The sequence below is a fragment of the Podarcis bocagei genome (genome assembly GCF_964188305.1).
Source record: "Podarcis bocagei genome assembly, chromosome: 7".
NCBI lineage: Eukaryota > Metazoa > Chordata > Lepidosauria > Squamata > Lacertidae > Podarcis > Podarcis bocagei.
Window position 1 is genome coordinate 44587887 of NC_138132.1, and position 23327 is coordinate 44611213.

A 23327-nucleotide genomic window follows, 5' to 3' on the forward strand; every position below is an offset into this window, starting at 1 on the left:
ATATGTACCATTATACTTTAAGTATTGTTTTTAATTATGTATTTTTTTCTGCCTAGTGCAAAATAATTTTAAATAAAAACAATTCTTAAAAAAACAAAGTTTTTAGGAAATTTAGAGATTTTAGCAACAATCTAAGTGTAATCAAACTTGGTGCAAGGAGTGAATGTTGGCACAGTTGACACGGCACAAGAGAAATGGACTAACATTCATAGCGGCACACAGAACCTACAGGAGCAGAGCCTCAGCATACATAAAATTAATATAGAAGAAGGCATACTCAAATGGCCTGAAATGAAGGTGAGAAAAATGTTCACTTTGACTCTGTTCAAATCACTTCTCTACCATGTCAGTACCAAGCATATGTGGAACTTAAGTGAGTCTTTTCTCTACCTGATATCATTTAACAGTCAACCATCCACCCAAATGCATTGCAGAGGGACTTGAGAAGTGGATTCAAGAAATAACTTGCTAGAAAGAATTGTTACGCATCCCAGGGGAGTGACTTGGAGTCATACTCATATGATTTGTTATTATGATTCCTACTCCACTCTAGGGGCCCTCAGTGTGGCTTACATAATACACACACATTAAAATGCAATTACAATTGTATTTTAAAAAAGAAAACTCAATTAAGAACAGAGAAATTGGATTAACAAAGTGACAACACCCTTGGTCCCTGAATAAAAATGTTATGGTGTGACAATTGGTGCTCACTGGGAATACTCACTAAAATGCTCAGTTCTCATGGTGTTGTATTGGCCATTTGACCCTTGGGTGCTCCCTTGAGCCCCTTGTTTGTGGGTGGTCCCAAATGGTAAATGGGTTCTTATACAGAAGGGAAATTGAGGCATGGGGGGAAATGCTGAAGATGTGAGCTTTTTAATGTTAAAACTAGGCTAACATAAAAGTGACTGATACAATTGTAAAACTAACTTTGAGGTACATAGGCAGTTGGAATTTGACAGTAGAATTTGAAATTAGAGTATTCTGACATTGAAAAGATTTGCATATTTGCCCCTTTTTCAATAGGAAAAATCAAATTACTATCATATCATTCACATGTATTTTGGAAAGTGGATTGCCTGTCTGTCCATTCGTCCTCTATAGGTTTGGCCTCCTCTCGAAATACAGTTGCCAAACTTGGTATGAAGGTTTTCAAGGTGGGGGTGGCAGTCTTTGTTGAAGTTTGGATGCCAGGCACCATTTTGAATCTTGATGGCAGACTGAAATATGACTTTGTCATGACAACCCATTTTTTGATGTTACAGGTCCAAAATATGCTGATATGGACCACGTCCCTGAAGATATTGTTGCCCCACTGGTGGTCTTTCACCAGATTTGACATAGCTGAAGAGTTGGATAAAAAGGCTTTTAATTAATAAATACATTTTATTTCAAATGGAGGTATCACAGAGCCTTTCTTCCAAGGCACCCAAGTTGCATTCTGCTTGTGTATTTGTAAATAAACCATATTACCAAGACAGGTCTGCAGTGTGCACTCATGCGAAACAAATCTAAATGCAATATGTAGTGAAAACGAGCGAGCTCTCTGAGGCTCTCCTCAGATTGATCCAGGAATTTTCTAAGTTTCATGGGGTAGCAACTCACAAAAGATGTCCCAAAGAAATCTGAGAGCTCCGAAGAATGTTCCATACACAGCATCAGACTGCCCCACTCAAACACAATCTAGCCACGATATACACCTTAATAACTTCAAGTTACTTAATACTAGCAGCACTATTCCAAGTGTGGCTGAGGAATTCTAATAAACCAAAATATAGTGCAGTTTTGATATGTTTAATCTCCCATCTTGAACTGTATCCGAATATAGACAAAAACCTGCTCCTTGATTTCAGGTACCACCATGGCAGCATTTGGTTATGACATCTTAAGAGGCATCCAAATGCATAGCAAACAACAACTTTGCAAAACATAGACTCAAAATCGTTAATTAAATAATACTCCAGGGCTAACAGTAGCTTCAGGTTGGTGGAGGAGGGGATGTTCCTCAGGACTGCCTCACAGGAGGAAGGGGGCTAACCCCTTCACTGATTTAAAAAATGTCTAGTTTGGCCCTCAGATATAGCAGTAGGATTCAAGAAAGGAAGAACACAAAGAGCAGAGCCCAATTGTTTTTCTAAATTCCTTCCTGTTATTTCACAATACATTATCAATGCCCATAGCCAACTTTTCCAGCTGTGACAACTGGTAGGAAATATAGCAGCAGGAATTATTAGGTGGTTTTGGTGCATGTTTTTGATACATCAAATAGAAAATTTCCTACCAAGTTCTCATGGTACTACAGCTTAATGACTTCCAACTGTAAACACTTGGATTAGCACACGAACACTTAATAGGACAATAATATAAGTATATCAATACCAAGAAATTGACAGAACAAGGTAACTATTTGTTCCACTTTTATTTTAAACATGCTGCAGCATCCATTTAAACGTTGTTTACCCAGGGAAAAAAGCTATTAAACACAGGCTGCTTCACTTCTAGAAACACCCTGGGGCAAGAGAAATTTAGTTTACAACACAGGGTATAACTTAGATTATAGAATCAACAGACACCACATAAAGTTATACCATTCTCTGCAATTACATGCTTACAGTATTTAAGTCTTAGCAATTTTCCTGCTTGCCTTTTTAAAGCCATTCATTGTACCGAGCAACTTTAATTATCTGGGCAATTCATTGCACACAGATGAATCCAGTTTCAACACATGCAACCTTTCTAATTCCATTCTAAGCAAATGTAGCAAAGAAACTTAAAAATTGCAAACATTATTAGCCAGTCATGCATTTTACTGTTTCAGTAAAAATAAGCATTGATATTGAATTGTATTTGTATTGGTTTTAAAATTAGTTTCATACTGTAATACCAACTCCTCACAATTTATTACTAGTCCAACTAAATAGATAAATGAACTGAATGATATCTGACAGCAAACAAGTGTTGGAAGAAAGATTTTTTATCCAGGAGCAGATCTAACCATCACCCAAAAAGTTTTCAGGTACCGGTAAGTCTCTTAAAATAACACAACTAGGTTAAAATGAAAATAAGGTATTTTAGGCCTTTGTGTGTAAATCAGGATAGCAGCAGGAGATACAAATCTCAGAGTTGTTTTATTTATTTATATTAAATTTCTATACTGCCCTTCATCCAAGGATCAGAGGGTGGCTTACAATATAAAAACACAAAAATGCATGCCATAGTAAGAAAAAAAACACCCCTCAATAATCTCCACACACACAGTCTAAAAGGCTATAAATTCTTTAATTAGCCAAAAGCCTGGGAGAAATGTTTTTGCCTGGTCTCTAAAGGTATGTAATGAAGGCAATGTAATGAGCCTTCCTGGGGAGCGCATTCCACAAGCAGGGAGCCACCACAGAAAAGGCCCGTTTTCATGTTGCCACCCTCTGGACTTCTCACAGAAGAGACACACAAAGAAGAAGAAGAAGAAGAAGAAGAAGAAGAAGAAGAAGAAGAAGAGGAGGAGGAGGAGGAGGAGGAGTTTGGATTTGATATCCCGCCTTTCACTCCCTTTAAGGAGTCTCAAAGCGGCTAACATTCTCCTTTCCCTTCCTCCCCCACAACAAACACTCTGTGAGGTGAGTGGGGCTGAGAGACTTCAAAGAAGTGTGACTGGCCCAAGGTCACCCAGCAGCTGCATGTGGAGGAGCGGAGACGCGAACCCGGTTCACCAGATTACGAGACTACCGCTCTTAACCACTACACCACACTGGCTCTCAGGTCTCAGATGACAATTGTAGCCGTTCATTTCTCTGTAAAATTCCCAGATATTATATGCTATGTAGGTGTCTGAAACTGTGTTACAGGAAAACAAATATGTAAAGCTGACTTATACTGAGTTAATCTACTGATCCATCCAGCTCAGAACACTATTATTTACTGTCTTTCCCATAGCTACCTGGAGATGCCAGGAATTATACCTAGGATCCTTTTAGTGCAAACAAAGCATGTGATCTGCTACTGAATGTGGCCCTTCTCCTGTGCTGTTTGAAAGTGTGCATCTCCCAGAAGTTTTGCAAATTTCCATATGTATATAACTATACCTATATGGTGCTGGTAGCCAGAAATGAAATATTTTTGCAATAATCCCCTGCACTAGCTGGATTTCTGTTTAACTATTACGTAAATAAATACATAAATAAAAGTAGAATATGGAGACAGAGGAGAGAACTGTACAAAGTACAACCGGTCTGAATTTAAAATGCCCATGCAAATTCAAGTTGGGGCAATAATGTTCAGTATAATATTCAGTGTGTTATAAATTCTAAAACAACCACCCTAAAAATCTCGAGACAGGACTGACCCAACTAGTCCCCAGTTGAAAAAACTCTTATCTGACCCCCTAGTGACAATCCTATTTTTAACAGCAGTAAGGATACAAGCATGATGGAATATAAGTCTTATAAAACTTTTTAAAGCCTCAAATCCAATACTCAGGCTTTTTTGGGTTGTTCCCTTATCCCTACTGAACCCTTAACATTTTATAACATTTCATGTGAAAGTTTAAACATTAAAAGCTCTATGCAGAACAAAATGTTTTCTTAATTTATTAAAACTTCCCGTTTCTGCTTCTTTTTCTACAGCACCAAGACAGTGTAAAACAGAAAAATACTTTGTAATAATCAAATCTACCCACTGACCAGCATACAGTGGTACCTTGGTTCTCAAACTTAATCTGTTCCGGGAGTCCTTTCAACTCCAGAAACCGTTCAAAAACCAAGGCATGGCTTCCAAATGGCTCCCTGCTTCCATCGGAAACTGCGTCAGGCGTTCGGCTTCTGAATTTTTTCCGTAAACTGGAACACACACTTCTGGTTTTGCGGCATTCAGGAGCCAATGTGTTCAGCAACTAAGTTGTTTTGGCCCAGGGAATACACCTGAGGCCCTTCCAGCTTTTCTTACTTGGGAACAATATTTGAACTAGCTCAGTAACTGGTAACAGAAAATCTGCTTAGGGGCTCCAATTCTACCTTCCTAGTGCTTTTGTACCTTATCTACAGAGGCCTAGTTTCTTTTGCTTCCTATCAGTTTCCATCAGGAGTAATATCAAGGAAGGTTTATTTTTCTGACATGATTTGTCATGGCTTCAACACATATTTTTAAGGTGTTCATCTTAGGTATAGATCTGAAATCATACATAGTGGGTTGTACCAATGTTAGTCCTACTCAAAGTGGATCTATTGAAAATGATAGGCACAGAGTCATAGAACTGTAGAGTTGGAAGGGATCCAGAAGGTAATCTAGTCCAATCTCCATAACTTAGATGGAAACTTCAGTTGGTCTCCTCTGAACAGAACTTAGCTGGATACAATCCTGTGCATGTGTGTATATAAAACCATGAAGCAGAAATTAGTTGTAAAGTATCCAGATGTATCCTTCCACATTCTGCTATTTGATGCAGCAGGTTTCTTTTAGCAGGAGAGGGTGAAAGATGATTTTTGAAGATTTCCCTTCCTCTGCATCCCATTTTCCTACAACCTAAGCTGCTCTTAAGGTTTCCTAATTCTCTACAGCAAACTTTTGGGATGGGGCACACACAAGGTAAATCAGGAAAAATGGTACTGGAACAGGAAGTCCATCTATGAAAGACATAGTTGGACACTATCCCAATGGTTGTATCCAAAGTTAATAATATGCAAAGTAAGCCCATTTAAATTAATGGACATGTCTAACAGATCCATTAATTTCAATCAGTCTACAGTGGTACCTCTGGTTACATACTTAATTCGTTCCGGAGGTCCGTTCTTAACCTGAAACTGTTCTTAACCTGAAGCACCACTTTAGCTAATGGGGCCTCCCGCTGCTGCCATGCCACCGCTGCACGATTTCTGTTCTCATCCTGAAGCAAAGTTATAATACCCAAGGTATTATTGTAACCTGAAGCGTATGTAACCCAAGGTACCACTGTACTCTGAATCAAGCTTACCTATTTATAAAATATGAAAATCTGATAGGTGTGTTCATATAGAAGTAATTGGTGTTCCCTGTTGAATATGTACCACAGTAAACAGAGGTCTGTTGCTCTATAGCACATGAAATACAAAATTTAAGCGAAGGTTTCAGAAGGTTTGGATGAGCATGAATAGCAAAGTGCCATTTTCAAGAACAGGATTAAGGAAATGCTGCAATTACCTATTTAAGTCTTCATTTTGCTAATCATGTACTTTCAGTGTACTTTAACATTTGATGAAAAATTTAAGATGCACTTTGCCGGAATGTGCATCTAAGGGAATCTAAGATGTGCATCTTATATGGTTTAAGGGAATAAAGATAGAGAATGCAAACAAAATATATTGCCTAATTTATCAATTCTAACTTCCATCCCACCCATTAAAATAAGAGCCATATGATATATGTTAACATTTGTTAACTAGCTGCAAAAAGGCAAAGTAATATGTTGATGTACACAAATAGGGGAGTAGAACCAAATGTTTAATCCAATTGTAGTAACAGCCTATTCAAACAGACAAAAATAAATAAATAGATGAAGCAGATCAAATACCCACTAACGTCCAAATCACATTTAGACAAGATGTGTGAGAGGATTTTTTCTGTGGCTAAGCTTATTCTCTGGAACTGCCTACCTAGCGAGTGTCCTCACTCAGATACTTTGTTATGACCTTTCACTATTTCTTTAAGAAGACATTTGAACTGCCAAGTTGTTAGTTTTAACTTCCCAGTGTAGTTGTTTTGAACCACTTTATTTGCTACCATTCTGCATATTAGTTTGCATTTCAAACGTTTTTATTATTGTGTACACAAACTTGAGTATTTTAGTGAAAAGGTGAAATAGGTATACACTGTATTTAGTAGTCAAATTACATTGAAGCCAGCATAATACAGATTTAATCTATACTTCTCAAAACTAGTTTTACCTCCAATCCTAAGCATAGTGCCAAGTCAGCCATCCTTTCACAATATGCTCTGCTAAAGGTGAACAGTCACAGCACCTTCCATATTGAAGTGAGGAAAAGCTTTCGCAGTATCAGTACACTATGATGTAGGAAAGGAGACACTGAGACACAATCCAGTTACCCTCATGCTCCTCTCTCTATCACGCAGGCAGCTGACCATGTGAGTGGCTATGGCATCAATTCAGTGAGATACTGGGGTTCGGAGGAGAAGCAAAGAGAATTTCTAGATTGAGTAAAACAGCCCATTATTGTCACTTTTTACAGGCTTATACTTTACATTTCCAAACACTTTTTGGAAGTGCACGCTTAAGAGGAAACACAGCTTGGCAACCCACAAATGAAACTAGTCTCCACTTAAGTATTCTTGTACATACATGTTTCATTAGCAGAAATCTGTATTTAGGGAACTATATTTGGTATATTCATAATGTAACTGTTTGCTTTAAAGCCACTCTTTTGAAGCAAAATCTGTCCTTTTCCTCTGTGGTATATAATGGAAAAAATATAATGGAAAAAAATGACCAGCATCCAGAAGATGGCACAAAAAAATTGAGTCATCAGTTAAAACATTCAGTTTATTTAGTTGCATATATTGATAAAGGTAAGTTGTGGTTTCTACTATGCCAGCATTTCCCTGCTGAGCTTAAAGGACAATCACCTACTACTTTGTCTTTGCTTTGGTTAAACATTATTACCTGCATCCCACAAAAATAATTTCATGTATCCAAGAGAACTTTGAACATCTATTTCTTGAATATCATGCCACACTGTAACCCTCTTTTTCAAGTGAGTGGTTTTTCAACTTTATTTTGTTACATGGTATGAGGTTCTGCTATTCAACGAGAGAGAGAGAGAAATAGAAAGAAATAAAGAGCACACTAAAATTACACTGGACATGCTTGAGCCTTCAGCAAAACCTGAAGCACTTATTTGAATCCCTGCCAATATTAGTGAACAAAAACAACAGAGACTTCTAATGAAAGCTCAGTTTTATGGATATCTCTGTAAGTCAACTTCCTTCAATCTGGTACATCGCAAATAGCAGCATCAGCCTTTAAGAATTTCATATACTTCAGGACAGATGTTTCACTGCCTTCTCTTCAACTGGAAATCTCTGTCTTCAGCTATATGCCATTAGATTAGCCTGCATTAAACCAAATTCCTGAAATTTTACTTCATTTCAGTTAGCAAGACCCCCTTCTTCTCTTTTTCAATACCTACCCAGCAGATTTGTTTCTTGCGACAATCTACAACCCACAGCTTTGTATTTCACAATTGCTCTACCTATTAATTCTTTTTCCATTTATTTTTTTTCAGAAGACAAAGCAAGTTTATCTTCCAGGGAAAGAATGCCTTTGTGAGAATGAAGTTTAAGAGAAGGTAGGTTTTCATGCCCACAGGAAAATAGAGCAGGAGGGGGTACTTGCTACTCAACAGCTTCTTCTTCAGATGTGAAAATTACTGTGCAGCTCCTCTGTGAGCAAGCTACTGCAGAACAGAGTACTAATTAAGCATTAAGGAAAAACAAAATTAGTTGCATGTTTTAAATCTCCTTTTGGCAAGTACAACAGTGCAATATTAATACAAGCAGTTTCATAAAATTAAAAAGGCATATTTCATCTCAGATGAAATTAGAAGACTGTTTTGTCAGCTAAAGTGTGCTGGATCTTTTCAAGCATTAAACCAACACATTTTCTCTGAGTTGGGAAAACAAGTGTGACTTCTAGACACAAATGGAACCAAAGACAGTTTCCTTAGATCATTCTCTATTTATTCTTCTATTTATACACAGAGGAATCAAATGGACATTAGGAATTGGTTAACAAAAGACAATAGCCCCCCCCCAAACAAACATACAAGTATCACCCAAACAAGCTCACATAATTTTTTTAGGAGCAAGAAGATAAATGCAAAGGCTCATCTGCTCTATAGCCTTCAATCCTTTTGTCTGCTTCTTCCAAGAAACTCTGCGAATGCAGTTCTATATATAATGCAGGATGCCCCTAACGGGTCACAGTCCCAACGCAGTGTATTATTCCCTCCTTCATATTCCATGCAAAACCAGGGTCATGACAAATGCTAGGAATATATGGAATTTTTCAGAAATACAAGGACAGCAACAATGTCATGATGCCATCACCTAAATGGCAGCTCTTAGATCAGTACTAGTAGTTTAGAAGGATGCCTTAGGTTTCTCTTTTGTTTATGGATATAACAGTTCTTACTTCTCCCAGTAAAGTGTGGGGAAAGTCTTGCAATTATTCTGATTTGGGGGCGAGGAAGGGGGAGGATAACAGTTTGCTTTGCTACTATAGACTGCTAGAATAGTCAGTAGAGCATGAGATTGCTAATCTCAGTGTTGTCGGTTTGAGCCCCATGTTAGGCAAAAGATTCCTGTATTGCAGGGGGTTGGACTAGATGACCCTTGACCCCAAATCTACAATTTTCTGAGTTTATGTAGCACCAAAACAAATATTATCAAACTCTAAGCAGATTATATGCAGCATCCCAGCCAACTACTGCAACCATTAACCCACATTATGTTTGCCCAAGGCAGACTTTAATAGGTTTATAAAGCCCCTAAAAAGCAACATTACCTGATACAGACTAGAAGGGCTTCAAGTCTGAAAGATGTGTTGAAAACAAAACACTTTCTATTTCCCATTCTGCCTCCCTACATCCTCCCAAGTAAGTCATTAATTTAAGTCTTCCATTTAGAAAGTCAAACTAGATGGAACTGCACATACATCACAACATATATTATCTTAGAAAAGGCATTCCTTCTTTCTGAGATAGCACCCGTCACCTGTAATTTTCATTAAGGACTTACATTAAACTTAAAAAAACAAAACAAATTATGATGCCCAGTCCATGAACAGCACACTTTTCAAATTGATCAGAAGGTTTATAAGCAGTTAGCCTAACCTACTATTAGCCAGCTAGATGTCGCAGCCCTAACCATTAGATATTCTTGAAGTGTCAAAAGTAAACAGTGCTCCCAAAAAGCTTACGGGAAAATTGGAAGGGAGATATAAAAGCAGCAATGACAGCTTGTTCACAAGAACTGAGCTATAATTCAGCTACGAACCAAACCTGCTACAAGGGCTTACAGGGGAAGCTGTGACAGGGCAAAAGAGGGGGAGCTGTTACATTCCTTAAATAAGCTTTCATGTGACTCCAACTTATAGAGTTAGGTAGTGCACAGAGTTGTTCTGTAATGAAAGATAAATAATGCTAACAAGTGATATACCAAAGAGATTTCATTACAAGTGTGATTATTGAACCTTTTGGCCTCAATGTAATCTTACGTATTACAAGTTTGTCTTGCATTGTGAATTTCAGCCAAAGTTGATAGAGTTCAATAACTTGACTAACCATCCATGTATACTACTCATTACCCAAGTAATAGATTTATCAAAGCAGGCATGAGGCAATACAAGGAACAGATACCATTTCTAGAAATACCTCAGTGGAAATTACTAGATTTCAACAAAAGCATTATTATTAAGAATTTAACTCCATAATTTAGAGCGTAGAGAGAATGGTACTTAATGTAAAAGTAAGCACAATTAAAGATGGCAACGCTAATATACATACTAGGAGGTCATTTGAACTTAAACTCCATAAAAAAAAAACCAAAAAAAACTTCAGGTATACTTGATTGTGAGATTCTTCCTGCAACAGTGTAGAATGCTTGCAGCACACTTTTGGGGAGTAAGATAACATTTCTTCTGTTCTCTACATGACACTAAATGCAAGTAAGTTTCATGCAACTTTCCTCCACTGTACGGTTTTCTGCTAGGCAGGCACTGAAGAAATTCCATTAAGGATGGACAGTGATTAGGACTGCTTCACTCCCCACCCACAAAAATAACATATTAAAAAGGCATCTCTACCATTACAAGGACTAGGTTTTCACTTTGCTTATTTTAAAAAATAAACGCCAAGGTTCCCAAGAGCTGTAGATTTCACAGAAATCTCCCAAAAGCCACATGTCTTGGAAAAATAAAAACAAGCAATGCCTGGCTTCTGTGCTTGGGAGATTTAAGAGAACTTTCACAGCAAATTTAGATAATCAGGATTCTAATGAAACTCTACTTTCTGATTAATGTGCAGGTTTGGGATTTTGAGCCAACAGCAAGATGATTATTTTCAGCTGAAAATATACTAAAGAAAGTATCCTACTATATGATCTGCAGGAGGTAGGGTATTACTAAACTCTTCATCACCATCTAAAAAAACACTTCCATAGTCCAAGGACGTTTAGGCTATCCTCTGCTAACATTTTTAAGATTTTTTTTCACCTTAATCAAGTTCCTGTTCATATTAGCTCTCCCCTAGTTTTAAGATCTGACAACAGAAACTATTCAAAAGTTCTGCATAGAGGAAAAACAATATTCATAATTCAATCTAACAATTTTGATAGCTTTGCCCCAACACTATGGTTTTACAGTTTTCCCTTAATCCAAATATATTTGATCACATCTGCCACTATGGTTCCAATGACTGCATTCCAATTCATTTTCTCTTTGCATTTGTCTACTTTTGACAAGCCTAAAAGAAATTTAACACAAATGTTGCACAAAGATAGTTTTGCATACCTCACATGCCATTAGTTTGCTTTTCCATTTCAAGCATCAGACATTACAAAAAAAAGTCTTCAGCCCACAAGGGCAAACAAAACAAGGACACCAAGGTAAGCACGTTTGCAAAACTATTTAAAAACTGCATCTCTTATCATCACTTAGTCAGGTTTTGGAAAGCAGCTATAACAAAAGGGATGGCACTATAGAGCACAAAGGTGTTATTGGCAGCTACCTTTTGAGGGGCCAATTGTGATATCATGTATCAATTTCATCATGTCTCAGGCAGAGACAAATGCAAAACAATGCAAGATCAAATAACTATGCAGGACTCAAAGACAAGGGAGCAACACAAAGTAGTTACTAACATGTACAGTCATACCTCGGGTTGAAGTTGCTTCAGGTTGAGCGCTTTCCGGTTGCGCTCCACGGCGACCCAGAAGTAATGGAATGTGTTACTTCTGGGTTTCGCCACTCATGCATGATGGTAAAAATGACGTCACACACGTGCGGAAGCGGCGAATTGCGACCCGCAGGCGCGGGTTGCGTTTGCTTCAGGGTGTGAACTGGGCTCTGGAACGGATCCTGTTGGCATCCAGAGGTACCACTGTACAAATATCATAGAAGACAGGTGCAGAGACACTGGGTTGTGGACAAAGAGTAATTCAAGGGCTTGTCTGTGATAAGTACAAGTTGACTTGTTCTTCTTGAAAGATCAGACGCCCCAACCACAAAGTGGTTTTGTAACTTTTTTCAGTTTTTGAGAACTGCTTGACACAAGCAATATAGGGCTAATGTTTGAGAATGGGGAATAAAAATCTCCCCCTTGAGTGTACAGATCTAATTGTGCTGTTTTTTGCATACTGGCCATGGTGTATATATTTCCTCTCAGCGTGGAGCAACTGAAACTGACAAGATGCGACTTGCTGAATTGTTTAGTTTCCATCTCTCTTTAATCTCCCATGTACACATAAACTCAGGGGCCAGGCATCAACACACACTCAAACAGTTTTCCAATTACTTTGACATTCAAAGGCAAAAGGTTTGTTGAAGGAGACTCGTGGCATGCATGCGTATGGCGATCATGACCAAATCTACTATTGTACAGTAGCAGATACAATATTGCTTTTCCTCAAAAGAGTTTAAGCACGTTACAGTTTGTGACAGAAGAATTTAAGGAGCTTTGCCTATGCCCCTAGAGAAAAAGTGTTCCTTTAAAGAATTTCAGCAGCATCACAAGTGTTCTTGCATCGTGTTGCAGAATTCTTGCACTGCCTACAAGAGATTAGATCCAAGTGAGTACTGCATACACAAAGCTAGACTACACAGGATTTCAAGGACATAAAGAAAGCTTTATATAAGCCTTAAAAGACAAAGGCTAGTGTTTTGATATCCACATTTATCTTTATCTTAAGTTAAAAATTCTGGGATATTACGAACTACTGTGCTTAGTTTTGTCAGATACATTTACCAATGAAGTTGAAGTCAACTACTTGCAGAAATTAGTTCACCTAGTCTTCCACATTTGAACTTTAGCACCAGCAATTGATATATAAAAAGCCCAAGACAAAACTAATATTTGTTTTGGTAAACTTTAAAGCACTTTGATATGTTGCTCTTTTTTCTCTTTCTTTTTGCTTCATTTTTTTCAGAAGAGCAATAGAGCCCTCTAGTGGGGGAAAAAATCAAGACTGTTAACTGCTAACTCACAAGTAAAGTAGGAGCACAGGATATGGCTGCCAAATGTGTATTATTTTAAAACATTTTTATCCTATGTTTCTGCTTTACACCACACTGGAAATGTTAAAACTATGAGCAAAATATATTACTCTCCATAGACTGAACAAAATACAAACACAAAACCTTGCCACTTGATAGAAACAGACTTCCCTGAACTATGCCTTACGAGACATAGAAAGACCCTGCACTATATTTTTAATAAAATTTGGAAGCAGTAAATTTTCGAAACCCATCACTAATTTTCACTTCCTTTACTGGAAATACAGGTGAAGGGATGCTAGTTGCTAATTACAACAAGTGTTTATAAACTGTCAGCTAATTTTTTTTGTGCGCCATAGAAATGCAGAAAACCAAACTGACAAGACCTTCAGTAGCAAGTAAGTAGAACCCAACAATGAATATTTTTAAAATTTCATTTTGAAAAGGTGGTGTACTCAAAGGAAAAGCCTCTTATGTTTGTCATCATATTAAACATTTCCTCACTCTATGAAGTTTAAAGGAACTAGAAAGCAGTTAACTGCCAAATATACTCTCCCCCACCTCCTTAGGTAGCTTTGAATTTTCAAACTGCAAGTATGCTTTCTTTCTAGTTAAATTTAGATCTCCATAGTTTGATGCAACAGCTTACATCTATTATCTTTTTTGAAAGTACAGTGTTCAAATCACAATGGGAAATAATAAGTCACATTACTCACTGGCACATATATACATGAACTCTTTTTTATTTAACAGTGATTTGCTTCGTTGGCATAATGAGCTCCTGTTTGGGGCTCAATATTAAAAGAAGTAAGGTAAAGGTAAAGGGACCCCTGACCGTTAGGTCCAGTCGCGGAAGACTCTGGGGTTGCGACGCTCATCTTGCTTTACTAGCCAAGGGAGCAGGTGTACAGCTTCCGGGTCATGTGGCCAGCATGACTAAGCCTCTTCTGGCAAACCAGAGCAGCACACAGAAATGCTGTTAACCTTCCCTTTGGAGCGGTACCTATTTATCTACTTGCACTCTGACGTGCTTTCAAACTGCTAGGTTGGCAGGAGCAGGGACCGAGCAATGGGAAGTACCTGGTAGCAAAGCTATCCAGAACAATATCTGCCAATAATTTAACTATGACCAAAAACTTTAAATAATTATCTAGAACGTTCCTTGTGAGGTAGCCAAACAAGACAATTGTGTAATAACACATCATCACTTGGCATGCAGCTTTCCTGAGTCATCTCTTACCTTCCTTTGATGACAGACTGTACTTTTAGATTTGATGCTAAGGGACAAATCAGAACTGGGACAAGTTTCTGTGCAAATGAACCTTTACATGGAAATAAGTAGTTATTGGGACTTGCATCCAATTAAATAAATTTAAGTTTGGAATGTTGGTCCTTTTATACAGAAATATACCACATATAGCATTGATCAACCTAGTATTTTGAAAATCAGTTATGAAGACCACTGAGGTAGTATCCACATGCATGTAACACATTCAAATTCACCGATACAGCTTGCCACAAAACTGAATGCAATATTGACCTACCTATTCCTGAATTTGCTCCAGTGACTATGACCACTTTTCCACTCATATCACGACCCTGAAGGATTTCCATTGCAGTGGTGTTTCCATCATACTTCTGCTTGGCATTGGGTTTCATTGGATTATCTTCTACAGTAAATGCTAGTCTTGGGTCAAGGTATGTTGTCCTTTTATTTATGTGGCTTAAGAGAAACAAGAACGATGGTCATGCTAATATATCTTCAGTAACAATGCAAACACTGAGAAATACTTTATATTCAAACACTGCTATGTCCCTGTTCAGTTTTAAGTTACAGACTTGCTGCTTGTATTGCTGAGTCCTACCTTGTTAGTCTCCACAATCCCCATTCTTTCACAATCCTGGAGAAGTGCAAAAATTAAGTTTTATCAGGAGGTTCCTCTCCGATACAAAAATGTGGAATAGTAAGGAAAGAGGACAAATGAGAAATTCTATTTATCTCTCTTCTGGATAAAGGCATAACTGCAAGATTCTATGACCTTTGGTTAAACTTGGATCATAACCAGGATACATATATGAGAAAATGGGTGTGAGATTCAAAGAATAAAAAGGAAACAATGGATTTGGGACAACTTCTTATCTAATATAATTTCAGGAGACCTAAAGGAGAACTATTTTAAAACCATTGATCAATGGTTTGATCAACACCTTATAAATTTAATTTAATATATAAGTTAGTATTGGATAGATGTTGAAAATGTGGATAATAGAAAGTGGATTAAATACGTACCCTTTGGAATTGTTCAGATAAAATTATTGTTGAAATCTGTTCAGGCTAATATCTGATATGTTAGGCTATCATATACCCTTGGAGCCTTAAATATTTCTGCTTCGTTATTTAAAAGATGTTATTCCAGAAAATGATTTAAAAATAGTGCTCAATTTTATAACTATCGCTAAGACTAAAATAGCTAAAAATTGGAGGTAAAGTGTATATCCTACAATATCTGAATGGATTGAGAAAAAATGGTCCATAGTAACTATGATTAAACTAACTAACTTATAAAAGAATACATATAAACTAGTCTAACAGGTTTATTTTAAAAGGTTTTTTTTGTAATGTTCTAGAACAAGTGTAAGGATAATGTCCAAACTTATGCTGCTTTCAACCTACTGTAATTGTACCTCATTTCATTGACAGGTGAAGCCAAACTTTTTTGCCCAGATTTTTGGGGAGGTATAACTTGGAAAACATGAGCACCTGTTTGTCATTGCTACTTTGCTTTTATGTATCTACAATTTGATGGCAGATTTTCATTCTTGCATTCAGCTTTGTACTACATTGTTTCAACTCTAATTTTGATGTTTACATGTTCTGTAAACATCCCTGGAACCTTCAGGGGAAGGGTGGATTACAAATATTTTTTATAAATAAAGTTTTTTGAACTATTTGTATAATTTTATAGTTGTATAATTTGTAAATAGTTGTATAATTTGTAAATAGTTGTATAATTTGTAAATAGTTGTATAATTTGTAAATTTGTATAATTTTATCACACAATTTGGAGGTCGTGGTAAGAGTCTTTTAGGAATGAAATTAGACCCTAGAGGACAGACCAAAAAATCCTACCAATAATCTTACAGGCTCTAACCAACAACAGGAATATCAAAAGAGGGATTCAAATGAGAATCATTTTGCATAGTCCATTACTGTTTACATTAAATTGTCACTGTTTGTAAGGTATTCTTCTGGCCAGAAATCTATAATAGACATAACTTCCTGAACACTCGGATTGAAAAGACAGATTGGTTGCTAAAACAAACACCCAGCAGCTTACAAGACCTGTGGCTATCTTAAACCTACAAATATAGAACTCTTGAGTTTTCCATTATTTTGTTCGTGTAGCACAAAAGGCTGAAAGTCAATGAAGAACACTTTCCAGTTTCATCTCTATGGATTAGCTTTCCTTAAGTAAAAATAAAGTGGTCCGCAACAAGTAAGAAACATTAATAGTCTGTAACTGAAGGCCAATTGTGATATTACTAGCTTACAGTTCTGTGTGTTGGGAAGGTGACAGAAAAATGGCTATGAAAAAGAGTTGAATGCAATGACTACATGAAGCTGGTTTAAACAATCAGACTATCAAGTCTACTATTGTTCACCAGGACAGTGGTTCACTGAGTCTCAGGGAGAGGTATTTCCCAGGACCTTCAACCAGGCACCATGTAATTGTAAGTTCAAGGGATGAAACCTATAAACATAAAAGAGCCTGCTGAATCAGTTCAGTGACCCATCTAGTCCAGCCTCCTGTTCTCACAGTGGCAAAGCAGATGCCTATAGGAATCCCAAAAGCAGGAACTAAGAACAACAGCACTCTCCCCAGCTCCCAGGAATTAGTATTTGGAAACTTAATGCCTCTGACAATAGCAGGGTAGAACCTAGTCACTGTGGCTAGTAACCATTGATAGCCTTATTCTCCATTAATTTGTCTAAAACTCTTTTGAAGTCACCTAAGTTGGTGGCCATTGCTACCTATTGTGGGAGAAAATTCGACAGTTTAACTATCCATTGTGTGAAATGATACTTTCTGTTTCTCCTGCTCTTTTGTATTCCAATATTATGGGAACTATTTACATGCATATGCTCTGTAAATTAGCTGTGAATTCTTCAAGTCTCTAGACAGACTTGCCATTGACAGCTTCAAGCAACTTTTCCAAGGAAAATGAATTAAATCATGTTAGATTTAATATGGTTTGGCATTTTTTATTAACTATAGCTTTCAAGAGGCTTTTTACAAAACAAGCTTCAACATGCTACAAGAAAATCTGGAGAAGTATTTCACTGCATTCCTGCTTTGAATAGTGCAAGGATAGATAATTTGGAAACCAGTGACCATCAAAATAACAAAACTACAGAAATGTCATTTGGATAATTGGTACCCTTGCAGTTCTCTCACTTACTCAACAAAGTAGACTTGTCCATTTTCATCTGTTTCTTGCTCCCATCCATACGGCAAATCTGAAGGAATAAAAAATAAATTTAGTGGCATTTTTAAAGCAATTTAAATTGTATATCCTCAGCAACACTTTGTCTTCAACTGAAGAATGTGGTGGAGACAAGAACCAGTAAAATCCAGGAAAGGAAGAGTGTGACACAATAATGGAAGGCAATCAACAAATTAACCTTCCACATGGTTTTAATGCTATAATCCTATGCACACTCTTATGGGACTAAGCATACACTGAATTCAATGAGACTTGCTTCCAGATAACCAAGCATTGGATCAAGCTGAAAATGAGCAATGCCTGTTCCATAGTTAGTGGCCCTTAAGGGATTCAGTTAGTCTGCACACACCTTTCTTTATAAGTTTATCGTTAAGGCTATATATAACTGAAGATCTGAAATTACTGAAGTAGGGAGATGAGAAAGAAGAAAGCATTGTAACTGCAACATTTAATCTGAAATGGAAGAGTCATGGCAAAGGCCACTGATGTTTCATGTTGGATACAATCCAAAGTTCTAGTATGCCCAATACAGTAACCCCAATAATGCAGGACAATTTGTTCTTCTGCAGCTATATTTTATAAAAGGAAGACAATGAGTGAACAGCTGCAATAATTTACTTCCACTACAGAAGAAGCCTCACAAATTTTGGAGGAAGGATTCCAGATTAAATGGTTTAGGGACCAACACTGGGGTCCTCCTATGACACAAGTATTCATGTTATTCATGTCATGTTTCCCAGCCATAGAGATTATTATCTGCAATCATTTGCAAATTATGGCACACCAAATTGATGGCTCAGGCTTTAACTTTTCAAAGTTTATTTATTATTAAATTAAATTACTAGTCTATCCTTCCTCCCAAAGGAGCCCAGGATAGCAATTTAAAATAAAAGTGTATTTAAAACAATTATACGTGTTTTATTGGAAAACATTAATTGCTAGCGGGTCTTTAAAAAAAATGTGCTTCCACTATTTTCCCTTGAGATTTTACTTGGAAAAGTATCACACAGATGGGACAGACTAATTTACTAGTATTAGGACTCAGCTACATTAGTAAAGAAACAGTGAACTGAATATGCTATAAACATGTAACACCAGATGGCACCAGACCGCAGGAAATTTTAAAATGAGGTTTTCCATAGAAATTTTTTATTTTGTTAAAACGATCTAATTTCTGACTTATTTATAGCTTTCCCCCTGTGTTTAGAACTACCCTTAATCAGCAAAACTAGACACAAACCTCCTGCAACTCTTTTCCGTTTCCCGGATTTGGGATGATCCCACTGAGTTCTTTCTTCCAGGTGACTGAAAGGGAAGCATTTCAATATAAATAAATATATTTCACAAATGAAGTGAGAGCTCAATTGTGTCACTATGCATTGGTAATATTAAAACTGGCCAATCTTCCTGGTGCAACAAACATTTGCAGTAAAGCAGTGTGCTCCCCCTACCAATGCCTTCTAGCTGCTTTGGGGCACAAATAATTCCTAGAATACTATAATGAAAGAATATGAGTCACTGCTAATTCATACAAAGGCAAAGCTGACAGGGAAAATTCGAAACCAGAGTGACCAAGCGTTCCAGAGAGATTGGAGTAAATTTATGCAATATATAGACAATCATTGTAAACATATAAAAACACTAGCAGGACTGAGATAAAATCACAACGTTTAAAAGACACAGAAAAGATAACCTGTCTGTATGAATAAATAAATAAATAAAAAAATTGTCCAGTAGCACCTTAGACTAACCAAGACCAACTAAGTTTGTTCTGGGTATAAGCTTTCGTGTGCATGCGTACTTCTGAAGGTATCTGAAGAAGTGTGCATGCACACAAAAGCTTATACCCAGAACAAACTTAGTTGGTCTCTATGGTGCTACTGGACAATTTTTATTTTATTTCAACTGCGTCAGACCAACAATGAAAGTTAAGGAACAGAACTGGTAGGCCCAAAGTCTTCCTTAGGAATGCTCAGGAGCCCAAAAGCAAGTTTTCAAAAAGTTTGTTAGGTTCTATAAGTTTCCTTTTACAGCAAAACCTGTGAACCTTCATTTCTAAGGAGAGATGAATTTACTGAGTTGCACCCAACTGTGTTACTCAGCTAATGGTAATGCTTCCATTTGCAAAACTTAAAATTCCCTCTCCCTCCTGCAACCCCCCACACCACTTAAATTTATTTATATTTTATTTCATAAATTTATACACTGCTTGATTGTAAAAACAAACAAACAAACCTCAGAGCAGTTTTCAAAAACATAAAACAAGAAAATAAAGAAAAAATTACATACATACAAAAGTTTAAATACCAAAGCAGATTAAAATTGCTTCAACTTTCTAAGCATTTGGGTAGGCTCATCTAAACAATAATTATTGTTGCAAGCACCGAAAAGAGAACAGTGAAGGCCCCTGCTTGGTGCCAATAGGCGGGGAGTTCCAAAGTATAGGTGCTGGCCCACTAAACAATCAAGTTCTTCCAAATGAAGAAAGGGCAATATGTGGCACCTGTTGTAGTGCCAACTCTACTCATTGAAACAATCAAGTAGGCCCAAGTAGGGTAAAGCAATCTCAAAGGTAAACTGGTCCCAAGTTGTTAAGGGCTTTATATTTAATGGTAACACCTTGAAATTGGCCCAGTAGCAAATTGGCAACCAGTGCAGATCTCTGAGCATAGGTGCTCTATGTTGACAAGGCCTCAATCCCATCAGCAATCATTCATGCTACAGCCTTCCACACTAACTACAGCTGCTGGATCAAACACAGTTTCATAGTCCGCAACTCCTCAAAATACCAAGGCAGTTGCTCAGGTTCCAAGGCGCCAAAGAGGATGCTTAGGAGTCACATCGACTACCCATTTCATCTGACCATTCCACAGTGAGACAAGGGATTTGACAGGGTCACCAGCTTTCTCCACTGGAAAAATGCCCCAGGGCAGTGGTTCCCAATTAGCTCCGTTCTGCAGATCCCCTGAACAAGGCCAGGACATGGACCCCCTATTTTTGAAAAGGCTTACTTCTGAATAAAAGCGCACGGGATTGGGCTCTACTTCGTTTGCCTTTGAAGATACCAGAAGACTCCTGTGCTGTGCTTCTTTGCGACTTCTTCAGTTTGTTCTGTACTCATGCTACTGTTGCTTTGTGGACAGTGGTCTGCAACTGGCCCCAACCTTAGGCTGGTCAGATACAAAAGGGAACGGCATGCTTGCACCTTTAAGAGCCGAGTAGAAAAGGCAATTTCAGCAGGTGTGAGTTTGCAGGACAAGCTGCACCTGCTGGTAGTGGCAGAGAAGAGGCGGTGCTCCTGAGGTGCCCTGTTCACTTTTGTACCGGTCACCCAACCAAACCAATACAACTGCAGGCGACAGCTTGCACCCCCCCCCCTAGCGTAAACTCCTTACAGAACTATGGGGAGGGGATTCTTATGAACATTTTTAACACCATTATAACCCTCATTATTTCTAGGAACCATGTTGCACTGGCGACTTCTTACCTCTCACCAATATAACCTCACAAACCATTCAGGTTCAAGTGAAATTCTGCACACACCCCAAGAAATCACGAGGGTGGAGGGGAGGGAGAGAAGAGAAAACTTTTCTGCATGCCACCCTCATAAACCACTGAGAAATGTTACTTTTTGTATCCTACACTGGTAAACTGAGCAGACTTTACGTACCCCCCACCCACCCACGCCAGACAAGCTACTCAGAAAAGCGACCCTTTGCCGCCCACCCCTCACAAGCCTTCCCTCAGAGAAAGCCCACCTCAGAGGCGGGAGCCCTTCCTCACCTGCCTGCCTGCCCACCTGCCCCTCTCCCACTTACTTGGCGTAGTAGACCCAGCCATCCTTCGTGGTCCTCTCCTCCCAGCCGGGGGGCAGCTCCTCGTCGCTGTCGGTGTCGTCCAGCCCCGCGTACTTCAGCGCCGCCATAGTACCTCGCGACGGTCCCAGGAAGGTTCTCCTCAGAAACGCCACCCTCCCGCTTCAATTATCGCCCGCCTCCTCTTCCCCCTCCCCGCACAGAGACGGAGCTTCTTGCAAGCAGGTTTCAGATTTTGGGGGCGGGGGGAGTTGTTGGGGGTTTTTTTTAAGGGGGGACAGCCCTTTCCGGTTCTGTTGAGCCAATCCCAGGGCGCGGAGGACGAATTGTATTATGGGAAGCGTAGTCCCGGGTGAGGGGAAAACACGTGCCAAGCCGAGCTTTCAGCGGAAGGAAAATACAGTACCGACGTTGTGCTCGCGGGTGTTGCTGCAGCGGGCAAGTGTGGCTTTTTGTAGTCCCGTGCGAGATTCATCTTAAAGTTTGGGCTATATGTAACTGCGTCTCTGTAGTTTGTTTTTTACTGTACTGAATATGCCCCGTGTATTGCTCTGTCATTGTTTGTGCTTATGTTTACGGTAAATGTATGTGGGTAGATGTAGGATTTTGAGAGAAATGCCCCGATTTGGGGGGAAGGTTGTTGAGAAGTTTTGAAAGCAGGAGCAGAAAGAGGGCTGCTTCTGCAAATGCTATTTCTACTGATAAGAATAATAAAGAGGAAATTTTCCCTCTGGCAACAGTTGCGCTTTGCCAGTTTCAAGTTCAGCGGTTGTTTTTGTACTTCAGGTGCGCCTGCAATCTTTTTCACACATGAGAATAAATCCCATTTTACGCACTTTGTAGCCACTTTGCTTTGTGCCGCAGTCTGCATTCCCAGAGAAACTCCCTAGCACCCAGCTCTCTTGGTTGTAAAAACTGCACCTATAAAAATACAAATCCCAAAGTATTGCGGGTGGCTATATAGTGGATATATAGCAGAATTCAGTTTTCAGACTCAGAAAGTATACATGAATTGCCATGCAGACTGAGTTGACAAATTAAAATGTTCATCTGATTTGTATGATTGTCCCACTAGTCAGGAAAGCTATGATAAAAACACTGCACTGCATTGTAAGTGTAATAACTGAACACAGCACCAGATGGTGCAGTATACAAAATACTATAGCAGAATAGTCTACTTGTAATCTTTTTATGCTACGAACAATTAACCAAAAGAATGATACACAGACCATTTTATATTGCCTGCATACTTAAATCCTTCCAACCCAAAGTTTCTAACTATTTATTTCATATAATTTATTTATTATTTTTAAAAGTCTACTGCCTGATTGTACAATAGAGCTGTATCATGTACTTGTTTTACGAATCTATACATTGGTTATTAATCTGTAAGATTATTCAATTTCATATCTGTTTTGTAACATGGGAAGTACTATGTTTTGTAACATGGGAAGTATCAAGCAAGTTAGTTTGAATATGGATGAATTACGAATAATCCTACATGTTTCTTTTCTACACCTCTGTGGTCAGATTAAACACCATCCCCACCCCTGCTCTCTCTCGCTTTCACTCTCTGTGTAAGTATGTTAAGGAGAATGTAAGTTGAGTGGTTAATGTGACCATGATGCATATCCGCCAGGCCTCATGACAAATGTGCACATAGTCCAGCCATGAAGAGGGAATTTTGCACATTTCGCAGTCACTATACATAATTGCAGGCTTCGGAGAATGTGCATACAATGAATTTTGTA

The 23327-nt window shown here is 38.2% G+C and overlaps 1 protein-coding gene across 1 annotated transcript in view; it reads right to left on the bottom strand.

Annotated features, from left to right (window-relative positions):
- Window positions 1-21824, bottom strand: part of WWOX (WW domain containing oxidoreductase) — a 559261-nt gene extending 537437 nt beyond the window's left edge. The window contains exons 1-4 of the mRNA XM_081202721.1: window positions 21580-21824; window positions 19002-19066; window positions 17717-17774; window positions 14800-14978 (exon numbers count right to left, since the gene is read on the bottom strand). Coding sequence (XP_081058847.1) covers window positions 14800-14978; window positions 17717-17774; window positions 19002-19066; window positions 21580-21686 — 409 coding nt within the window. The 5' untranslated portion in view covers window positions 21687-21824. The remainder of the gene's footprint in view (window positions 1-14799; window positions 14979-17716; window positions 17775-19001; window positions 19067-21579) is intronic.
- Window positions 21825-23327: the final 1503 nt, after the last annotated feature.